At 46.0% G+C, this 11,811-nt stretch overlaps 1 protein-coding gene across 1 annotated transcript; it reads left to right on the top strand.

Moving 5' to 3' along the window:
- Positions 1–1,712: 1,712 nt before the first annotated feature.
- LOC114216390 (keratin, type II cytoskeletal 8) lies at positions 1,713–3,191 on the top strand. The gene has a single exon (XM_028112971.2). It carries the CDS (start codon positions 1,713–1,715, stop codon positions 3,189–3,191), a length of 1,479 nt encoding a protein of 492 aa, XP_027968772.1.
- Positions 3,192–11,811: the final 8,620 nt, after the last annotated feature.

Genomic DNA, 11,811 nt, shown 5'->3' on the forward strand with positions numbered 1-11,811 from the left:
GAGGAGGAAGCAGACTTGCAGAGCCCTGGGAACCCCCTGGCCCCACACAACCCACCAGACATGGAGAACAGGCCACCCTTGCCTCTCTTCTAGAGATTTCCAGATTCAGGGTCTTGACACAACAGGGAGTGATGGAGACCCTGTATGCTGCTGGCCTGACGACTCAAGTGACGCATGTAGGTCACCATTATCATCCTGTCCACCAACTTGAAGTTGTCTGGGGCCATGGCTCTTTTCTCTCTACTTCGGCAGGGGGAAAAACTGTCAGACGGTATACACACTGAAATGTCACTCTAAGCCTGTCTCAGAACAGACTCCTTTTGAACTTCTGGAAAATATACCTGATGATGGGTCCAGGGCATTCCAGCCTGATTCCAACTCGTATGCTTTAGTGAGTACTGTTTAAGAGAAACTCAAGAGCACATACAATTTAAAGGACCCTTTATTAATCCGTTTTGAAATGTCACTACTTTACTCTAAACATGCCCTGAGAACATGCTCACAAGCACAAGGCAGGGAATGCCTGTCTAAAGAGCCATGTGGAAACAAAAGAGGCCATTCCTCAAGGACAGCAGAAGTGCCCCATCAACTGCGTGATAGCATTTGAAGTAACTGTCTTCCTGCTTTCTTCCCATTTTCTAGGACATCTGAACTGCAAACATGGAACCAGACTGGGGGAAAGCCACCGTCCGACTGACTTACAGGTCAACCCTTTCAGATGACAAAACATGAAGGCAAGATCACTGCCAGAACTATGTCTATTCTCCTGGGTATCCCCTGTGATTTTTCTTCCTTCCATTCTTATAACTTTCTGGCTCTAACTGGAAGCTGGAGTAGCACTGTTAGGGCAGAATTTAATATCCACATTGGCTGGCACTGTGACTTTGCAGATGAGGAGGGGGTACTCATCGTGAACACATGACTGTAGATGGAATACTGCTAGTTTATTGTTGATTTTCTCAAATTGAGAAACAGTTTAAAACATCTATATTTATTTAATTAGTTCATTAATTGAACCATCATAGAGTGTCTGTATGCCTGGCACTGCACTCAGGACCTATGGATCAAAGTAAATGAGAACAAATGGTCACTGCCATTTCTTGTGTCTTATGAGGGCAGATGTTCATTAATTTACTCAAACAAATATTTATTGAGTCCACAACTATGTGCCAGGCACTCTGCTACCTCTGGGGAAACAGCAATGAATAAAACACTAAAATCCTTTCCTTTAATGGAAGCTTATAATTTAATGAGGGAACAGTAAAATAAAAAAAGATAAAACCAGAATAAACAAGTAAAATATACAATATGTAGATTGTGCCAAGTTCTGTGGAGTAAAAGCAAGCAGGGAAGGGATTAGGATTAGGAAGGGGGTGTGTTTTCATTTTGCACAGGCCACCCAGGGAAGACCTTGAAGAGAAGAAAATATTTGGATAAAGAACCAGAGTTATCGAGGAAGTAAGCCACATGCATATCTAAGGGAGGAGCATTCTAGACAGAGAAAGCAAAGGCCAAGGACTGAGAGAGAACATGCCTAGTGTACTGAAGGGACAGTTCCAGATTTTATATTCCAAACATGGCCACCACAATATGGCCCATCCCATATGACCTTCCAGAGCCTTGCCATTCCCTACCCTCTATCAAGAGGTAGAGTCTACTCTGTCAGGTTCAGCCTACTCATCTCCACTCCTGCCTCCACTCCGGCCTCCACCATGTCCATCAGGGTGACCCAGAAGTCCTACAAGATGTCCACCTCTGGCCCCCGGGCCTTCAGCAGCCGCTCCTACACGAGCGGGCCTGGCTCCCGCATCAGCTCCTCCGCCTTTTCCCGGGTGGGCGGCAGCAGCAGCAGCTTCCGGGGTGGCCTGAGCAGCAGCATGAGTGTGGTCGGGGGCTACGGCGCCGGGGCCGGGGGCATGGGAGGCATCACGGCTGTCTCAGTGAACCAGAGCCTGCTGAGCCCCCTTAAGCTGGAGGTGGACCCCAACATCCAAGTTGTGCGCACCCAAGAGAAGGAGCAGATCAAGACCCTCAACAACAAATTTGCCTCCTTCATCGACAAGGTGAGGCACCTGGAGCAGCAGAACAAAATTCTGGAGACCAAGTGGAGCCTCCTACAACAGCAGAAAACCGCTCGGAGCAACATAGACAACATGTTCGAGAGCTACATCAGCAACCTCCGGCGGCAGCTGGACACCCTGGGCCAGGAGAAGCTGAAGCTGGAGGTGGAGCTTGGCAACATGCAGGGGCTGGTGGAGGACTTCAAGAATAAATATGAGGAGGAGATCAAAGAGCGTGCAGACATGGAGAATGAATTTGTCCTCATCAAGAAGGATGTGGACGAAGCTTACATGAACAAGGTAGAGCTGGAGTCCCGCCTGGAAGGGCTGACCGACGAGATCAGCTTCTTAAGGCAGCTGTATGAAGAGGAGATCCGTGAGCTGCAGTCCCAGATCTCGGACACGTCCGTGGTGCTGTCCATGGACAACAGCCGCTCCCTGGACCTGGACGGCATCATTGTCGAGGTCAAGGCCCAGTACGAGGACATCGCCAACCGCAGCCGGGCTGAGGCCGAGACCATGTACCAGATCAAGTACGAGGAGCTGCAGACACTGGCTGGGAAGCACGGGGATGACCTCCGTCGCACGAAGACGGAGATTTCTGAGATGAACCGGAGCATCAGCCGACTCCAGGCTGAGATCGAGGCCCTCAAAAACCAGAGGGCTGCCCTGGAGGCGGCGATCGCCGATGCCGAGCAGCACGGGGAGCTGGCCCTCAAGGACGCCAATGCCAAGGTGGCCGAGCTGGAGGCCGCCCTGCAGCGAGCCAAGCAGGACATGGCCCGGCAGCTGCGTGAGTACCAGGAGCTCATGAACGTCAAGCTGGCCCTGGACATCGAGATTGCCACCTACCGCAAGCTGCTGGAGGGCGAGGAGAGCCGGCTGGAGTCTGGGATGCAGAACATGAGTATCCATACTAAGACCACCAGTGGCTACTCAGGTGGCCTGAGCTCAGCCTATGGGGGCCTCACAAGCCCTGGCCTCAGCTATGGCCTGAGCGCCTTCCAGTCCAGCTTTGGCCCTGCTGGTTCCTTCAGCCGCAGCGGCTCTTTGAAGGCTGTGGTCGTGAAGAAGATCGAGACCCGTGACGGGAAGCTGGTGTCCGAGTCGTCTGATGTCCTGTCCAAGTGAACAACCACGGTGGTCCCTCTCAGCCTCCCCACTCTTGTGGCTGCCAGAGAGCCTTTGGGGGGAAAAGGAGCTGTGCCGGGGAGCGTCGGGAACAGGAGAGCCACCTAAGACCCAGCCCTAGTCCTCAGCCTGCCTTTGGGGGAAGTCTTTTGCCCTGGGTACCCCCTCTCGTCCGTGCCGCCAACTAAAAGCCAACTCAAGTATCTTTTCCCAAATAAAGCCTCAGCTGACTCTGCCAATCCCAAAAAAAAAAGAGGTAGAGTCTATGTCTCCTCTCCCTGAACCTGGACAGGGCTTGGTGACTGCCCTGACTTGTAGAGAATGACAAGTATGACAGAAATGACCCTGGGTAACTTCCAGGCGAGCTCATGAAAGGGAGCACAGCTTCTGCTTGGCTCTCTTTCTTAGGATGCTTACCCCGGGAACTCAATCACTATGCTATGAGGAAGCACAGGTCACACCGAAGCCCACATGAAGAGGGAGTAAGGCTGAGCTTCCAGTTGATGGCCAGCAGGCAGGTGAATGAGTGGTCTTGGAAGCAGCGCCTCTAGCCTTTTGTTGAGCCCTGTCCATATAAACCATGTACAGCAGCAATGAGCCTCCTCTACTGACCCCTGGTCAAATTGCAGAGTTGTGAGCAAAATAAATAATTGCTATTGTTTTTATCCACTCTACTTTGGGGTCGTAATAGGACCAGGTAACCAAACAAGTGAGGATGGCATTGCAGTTAGATTTAGTGGATTAGGAGGCAATCAGAGACGAGGAAGGGGGGCTAGACCCTCCAAGGTTTTAGAGACCATTGCAAATCCTTTCACTCCCGTGGGAAAGCCACTGGACTAACAAGTAAATGCTAGTTCCTCTCGGGGTCCTGGGTGTCATCAAGAAGACAGCCTCCAACAGGCACACATCTTCTCACACACCCTTGGGCAGAGATGTTTTTTTCAAGAGAGGGAGACCTCCTTCTACTTCCCACAGGCAATGTTTTGTATTCATGATGACAAACTCATTCACAGACTAATCTGGCCAGCCTGTTTCCTGACACAAAATTTTAATATTTGCAAGAGGATATCCTCAAGAATGCCCATAGAATGTTGGCCAGCCACAGCCTCCAGTTAACAGGGAGACTTCAATCTCCACGCGTATATAGATTTCAGCCAACTTAGACCCATAAATGACCAAATGAGGTAAGTAAAGGGTGCTTTCCATGAAGGCTTCTGGACTTTGTTTTCTCTCTGGCTTAATAAGCCTTTAGTTTGCTGACTTTGAGGGCTACAGGGTGGCCCATCTGTCATAGAGACATTTGCTTTGTTGTGTGGGAGGGCAGGCAAACACAATCCTAGAAACAAAGCATTTTTCAATGCTGAGAGGCTCAGAAAGACAAGCATTAAAATAATCAATCCTTGCCGAGGTTTTAAACAGGTTCATGTACCAGTGTGATTATGTGCAGTATATCTGCCCCCATCTGGGGCTAAGTTAATAAAATTTCCTCAATCTGGGAGTTTGTAAAGCTGGACACCCTTCAAAGAAATGGGGTGAGGTGAAAGCCCCATGATGATGGCAGCAGGTAAGATGAATCCGGAGGGAAATAGGCCACTGCTCCTGAATCACAAAGGAGTTAAGGTCATGTCTGACTGCCCTGGGGACAAGGCTTCTGGATTGAGGTCTAGGACTAGCAGGAACAAACATTCCATTACACATCGGTTCAGTTCAAGGAAGCTAGTAACAGTGATAAATTACCAAACATTACATTATGTTCCTGGGCAGATTCAAAGGGAACATTTGGGTAGGTGGATGAGCAATGGGATTCAACAAAACACCCATTAGATCAGGCCCCGTCAGGAAGAAATAAACACTTCTGTTCTCGCTGTTTTGTTTTTGCTTTAACAATCAGGATCATAGATACGATGGCACTATGTTGAATAGTGTTCTGGTAAATGTCCTCCACGGATGCCTTGAGAACCTTAATGTTCTCGTGACGAGATGGAGGAAGGTCATCCTGGCAATGAGAGGCAGACCAGGAAAACAGAAGAATGATGGCACACATTCTGATTTTTGATTTGTCCCCACGGATTTAAGACTATGCCATTAGCACCTCATATACAAAAGTCACTCAGTAATTATGTCCTCCCCATACAAGCCTGTAAGATCTTTCAGGGCTAGGTCTTATTTATGCTTGACCCCCAGTGTCTAACAAATTGCCTTCCATATAATAGAGGCTCATTTTCAACAGATAAATGAACAAATGTTGGATTCCACACACATTCAAAATGTTTCTTATTGCTGAAATACCAATTTATTGATTGATATAGCAAGGATTTCTTGATTACCTGTTCTTCTTCATTCATTGAATAGACGTGATTGAGCATCTTCTATGTGCTAAATACCATGGATGTAGTAATGAGTGCAGCAGGTGGACAGCCTGGCCTCATGGAGCTGACATTCCTATCACTGTCCAGTTGTTGCTCAGCAGTCAAAGCAGTTGGCTTGACCTGGACTCACAGGTCAATCAGAAGAGGCGTGATTGTGTACCTAAACCCGCCAGACAGCTACTCAAGACAGAATGACATCAGTAGGTTCAAATAATAAGTTACTATTCAAGGAATGAAAGGAATAGCATGGCCCGAACAGTCTCAGGAGATCCCAAAGACTGTTTGAGTAGCCTCTTGGGGAATACAGTAGGACTTGAAAGAGCAGAGAAGAGAGGATGGGGCTGGTATCCCAGGGAGGTGGAGTCAGTAGGAGAAACAACATGAGCATGAATAAGGAACCAGGAAGGAGCCAGATTCTAGGCCAGAGTGGGTGAGGTTAAGTAGGACCAGATGGTGAAGGCATCAATTATGGAAAATCCCAAAGATAGAACAATATATTTAACACTCTGAAAAATGGCTAGAAAGGGAATGACAGGTCATCTGTAGGTATATAATCTATTTTAATGTGTTTCTGTCCAGATTGAAGAGACATCACAAAACTCACTCCCCTATAACTCTTCCATTCCCTTCAGAACAACAGTTCTTCAGATAAAGAAATGCATGGAAATATCACAAGGTTCTGAACTGTCAAAATGTGAGAGATAAAATTCCATGATCACTTTCTTAGAACATACTCCAGCTGTTAATACTTTACAATGAATACTCCATAATTACTACTTTAGAAAATGAATTTCAAGCATGTGCTTTCACTTGTCCATCTATCTGTGGATCTAGTCTCTGTAAATTGAGTCCAGAGCACAAACATAATTCAAACAAATGAGACTTTAAAAAATATAGAATAGGTGCATACTGTATGTTAAAAGGTCTATGCCATGGCTAGAGGCCAAAGTTTAAATATTGCCCATAATGAAGAGGTGTGAATGACAAGGAAGAGGGTGGAGACAATGAACAGATGTGTGAATGAAATATCTAAATCTTAAATTAACTACTTTGACAAGTCAGTTGTCCCACCATAAAGCTACGGATTTCAGTCTAAGTGGTAGATTGAATGCATTGTTGGTCTGAATTATCGACCTCCCTCTCTCAACACACACGCCCTCTAACTCTGGAATCCCTTCCTGCTCTGACTCTGAGCCAGTCTTGGGACTTGCTCTGGCCAACAGAATGGGGTCGAGGGAAGCCCTACCAGTTCTGAGCCTAGAACTCAAGAGATTTTCTGTGTTATTGCCCTATTTCTTGGAACCCTGCCAGGCCACCATTTGAACGTGCTGGGCTACCCTGTAGGATGAGAGACCACATGGAGCAGAACCCCGTTGTCTCAGCTATTGCCACCTTAGACCAGTTACTAGCCAGATGACCCCCAACCATGTGAGATACTAACCAAGCTTAGCCAAACCATCTACCCCAGACACAGCTGACCCCAGATGCACGAGCATAACCAGCCTAGACCAGAAACACTGTCAGTGGATACCCTCAGACTCAAGAATAAAAACCAGTGCTTGTTGTTTTAATCCACTGAGCTTTGGGCAGATTGTTGAATAATAACAGCTAACTGATAGAGAACAGATCCTGGCTGTACATTATAGTCTCTTGGGAATTAAGAAAAAAATAGCAATGCCTACTGATTTTCTCTCTACACCAAGATTTTGTTTAATCCACATAGGTATTGTTGTATTTTGTTTAAGTTCCCCCAGATTTCTAATGTGCAGCCAGGGTTACAACTTCCTGACTAGAAATCTTGCCCCCCATCTCGCCAAATATTAATATTCTAGGCGGGTGAGGCATTTGTTGTCTTAGGTCTGGATAATACTCACGTGTTTGCTTTTGCACATGCTTTTTCTACATGCAAAGGGATCCTCTAAATGTCCACCAGTTTGTCCAGGCAATAAGAAGTGATTTCTGTCCCAAAAGCCCGGGCTATTACTTATGGGATGGGCCCCAAAGGCCCCTTCACCCTCCCTCTGGCTGCTGACTAGAACAGACATAAACCCTTTTGCTATTTCATATTTAGTTTAGGCTGGGAATCGGGCACAACCAGACACAAATGGATATGACAGCAATAGATCACTGGGGAGGGCCTTTCGGGGGGCGGGGTACACTGCTTTTACCTTCTAAGTATCTGTCAGAGGGTTGGTTTGTGAGTATAAGAGACCCACTGAGAGGAGAAACTGGAAAAAGAGCATTTTATTTGAGAGTAAGATCTGTGTGGTAGATCCTTTGGTGCCCTGTCCAAATCCCCTTTCCTGACCAGGTGTAACCCTCCCCCAGATGTGTAGATATTGCCTGCCAAAGGCTCACTGCCTGTCCCCTTTGCCAGAGAATTGCCTCTACAGACAGAAGCTACCTGCCTGGAAATACCTGGGAGGCTGGGCCTTCCCCACCCATCCTGGAGGCAACCTGCAGCTGGCTAATGACCCATGGACACAGAGTACTATGAAAGCCTAGCCCCTTTCCCTCAGTCAGAACAGCCTTCTGGTGCCACTGACACTCTAGAACTCTCCAGGGGATCAACCTGAACCTCAACTTTGGCAGAAAGCAAGCCTGTTTTTGATGACGGCTTCCCTTGCCCTATCCTGCTTCCCTCCCTTCCTTTCTCCTAAGAGCTCTCTCTCAATAAATCAGTGGCACCAGAATCCACATCTCAAGTCTCTGCTTCCAGGGAACCCAGCCCAAGAACATCTGCTTTCCTGAAAAGTCTCCGATGGAAGCCCTGTCAACCTCTCTCTCTGTCCCTTCTTCCTCGCCGCCGGCGCCGAGGACAAGCATCCCTCTTCTAGCCTAGTGCCACCCACAGCTCCTCACTCCAGTGACCCAGTGACGCCTTCCCAGGTCACGGGGATAGTTGCTGCACCGCCATGCCACAAGGTCTTTTTCTACTAACCTTCACTCTGACTTCATGCATCCCTGGTAGCCTCCACCTCAGGCAGCGTTCTGGTGAACGGTCTCTGCTTCCGGCTCCTCTCCTTTTAAGAAAAAGTACTCAAGGTCACAGTCGAGCCCGGCTTCCTCCCCCAACGCCAGCCCACGCTGATCTCTTTCATCTCCTTCTTCACTTAACATTTACCCTGGCAATTTAAGCCCTGAAAGAAATCCCTATGTGCTGTCTTCATGCACCACACTTGCTTCATCACGTGTTTTACTCATTTGTCTTGTCTCTCTAGCAAAATAGGACTGTACCTTTCTTATAATTTTGTATTCCGGGGCGCCTGGGTGGCTCAGTCATTAAGCGTCTTCCTTCGGCTCAGGTCCTGATCCCACGGTCCTGGGATCGAGCCCCGCATCAGGCTCCCGGCTCCGCGGGAAGCCTGCTTCTCCCTCTCCCACTCCCCCTGCTTGTGTTCCCTGTCTCACTGTCTCTCTCTGTCAAATAAATAAAATCTTTAAAAAAAAAAATTTTTTTGACTTCCTTAGTGCCTGGCCCTATAGATACATATTAACTGCTGAGCTAAAAAAGAAACAGTCTGGAGTCACACTTAGGTCTTGTAGTGCAGGGGTACACAATCTAACCTTATGGGCAGAGCACAGGTTAACTCAGTGGTTGGGACTCGCCCTTTGAGAATATCACATCTTTAACAATTATATTCCCTACAAGAAGGACCCAATAGACTGAAATGTCAAATTGCCAAGTTTCCTAGTTAATTGTAAGATGGATACATTGTTTCTTCTTTGCAAAGGCTGCTCTTGTTTCACATAATGACTTTAACTGTAATGGAAATGAGTCTGGACAGATCAATTTTTAGCCCTCAGCAAGTTAAGTTTGTCAATAGAGAATGTAAACAGCAGTAGAGATTGGTAATTAATAGTGCAGTTTTATTCCAATATTATAATACCTCTCCTTTCTCTTTCCCAGTTAAATTAAAAAGTCTTTGGTAATTAGCACAATTTATACAACTAGTGTAAAAGCCATTTCTCTAAGTGCACATTGTACAAAATGATCTAAAACTTCAACTTATGTTTTGCAAGAAACAAAATATACAAATATGGTCAATGTAAATAAAGGAGGCTTTAAATTCTCTCCCAGAATTTTCATGCCACAAATTTTAAATTATTTTAAATTAAATTCAAACAAGCATCCTTATCTTGGACTTGAATATATTTCTCAGAAATGAAGACATGGTACACTAATGAAAGAGTAAAAATGTAATTGAGTTGTACTCATCTGAAGGTCAGTCTTCTTACTAGGAAACTCTACTCAAGAAAACAGCAGACATAGCTGAGCAATCCAAAATTAGTTTGCAAAAAAAAAAAAGAGAGAGAGAAGGAAGGAAGGAAGTGGAGGGAAGGAAGGAAGGAAGGAAGTGGAGGGAAGGAAGGAAGGAGGGAAACAAGGAAGGAAAGAAGAAAGGAGGGAGGGAAGGAAAGATGGAAGGAAAGGGTTGGGAGGAAGGAGGGAAAGAGTCACTCTGGGTTGTTGAAATGGCCGTGATAATGCGCAAAAGCTGAGGGTCCTGGTTAACAGAGAGGCCCTCGCTCAGCTCCTGAGCCTTTTGATGTACTTTGCATACTGTTGTGGCATACTTGTTTATCTAACTTGCCAGCTCCAGCAGATTAAAATCAGCAGTTTGTTAGGGCAGGAGAGCTGCAGGAGGCTAGCTAGCCCCCTATAAAGCTACACCTGGAAACTGGAGAAAAGACAGGAAAACACTGCATGACACAAAAAGTGGCATTTGCTATGGTTGTTGTGAGTTATCAAGAAAAGACAAGTTTAGTTCTGAATCTTTGTTTAATAAGGTACAGAAATATATAATATGTTTCTGAAAGGCTTTTGGCAAACATTTCAAAAATTGGTCATGCTTTAAAAAGAAAAGCCTTGAAAATCCAAAATGTTCATGAATGTTTCATTGCCTTGATGCCATGGTTCAGTTTCCATTTCAGGTACTCTGATCTAGTCCTCATAAATTAAAGGAATGTCCCTCAAATATCCCAGACTTCCTGTTATTTTTTTTAAAGATTTTATTTATTTATTTGAGAGAGAGAGAATGAGAGATAGAGAGCACGAGAGGGAAGAGGGTCAGAGGGAGAAGCAGACTTCCCGCTGAGCAGGGAGCCCAATGTGGGACTCGATCCCGGGACTCCAGGATCATGACCTGAGCCGAAGGCAGTCGCTTAACCAACTGAGCCACCCAGGCACCCCCAGACTTCCTGTTAGAACCTAGAGATTTTTACTTGGAAGCCAGGGTGACCATAATGATTATGCTTGCTTATTTCTCAAGGGTAAGGGGGAGGAGCAGCAAGGGGAGCATGATAAGATAGACTTAAGAGCATCAAGTAGGATGTGGTCCCATTTTCACTCTCTCTATGTAGATGACACATGGGTGTCAAAAGCTGTTGCGCAGAACTGAAAAGAATAGAGGAAGAAATATATCCTTAGCCCAATTTATCCCAAGAATCTTCTATATAAGTTAGATTAGATTCTTTCAGGTCTCCCTTATAAATCTAATAAATCCAAGTCTTTAAAATAATGTAACCCTGCTCTTCATCCATCCAAGACCGATGAGTTATAGTCATGTCGTAGGTGAAAAAGAAGGAAACAGCTGTTATAGGCTGAGGACTCAGCACTTTTAAAGACAGAAAGGAATTTAAGTGCTTGATACGGCTACAGTTAAATCGGAGAGTATAAGAGGGGCCGGGGTGGGAAAAGACTTCTAGAGATTCGCAGTCTTGTTTGTGGCGTGGATTACCATGAGGATCATTGATTAAATGGGCACTGCTGGACTTGGCACCCAATGGAACAAAAGCAAAAAAGATGAGAAAGTTGAGCAAGTGAATTTTGAGGCTTCAAGCTTGGCTACCTGCAGTAAAGGAAGGACTGTTGTTTATTTTATTTTATTTTATCTCAATTTCAATATCATTAACATACAGTGTTATGTTAGTTGCAGGTATACAATACAGTGATTCATCAGGAGGCACTGTCAGGAAACACAGGAAGGTGAGAAGATGGGGCAGTAATGTTGAGGGCAGTCTGCATGTGAGACTCTAGTAGATCAGCCAGGAGAGCCCTCCAGAAGGAAGTCTGAAAATCAATTTCAAGTTCTTGAGAAAGCCCTAGAACGCAGTATCATCTACCTAGATATGATTATCTGAGTTCCAGGGTAGTGCCACCTCAAGTATGGCCTACAGACCAGTAGCATCATCTGGAAAAAGATTAGAACTGTGCCATCTTGAGGTCCACCCCAGACCTACTGAGTCAG

Source organism: Eumetopias jubatus, unplaced genomic scaffold (assembly GCF_037043125.1).
Source record: "Eumetopias jubatus isolate StellerSeaLion01/CBP00866 unplaced genomic scaffold, mEumJub1_p1.0 scaffold_9, whole genome shotgun sequence".
NCBI lineage: Eukaryota > Metazoa > Chordata > Mammalia > Carnivora > Otariidae > Eumetopias > Eumetopias jubatus.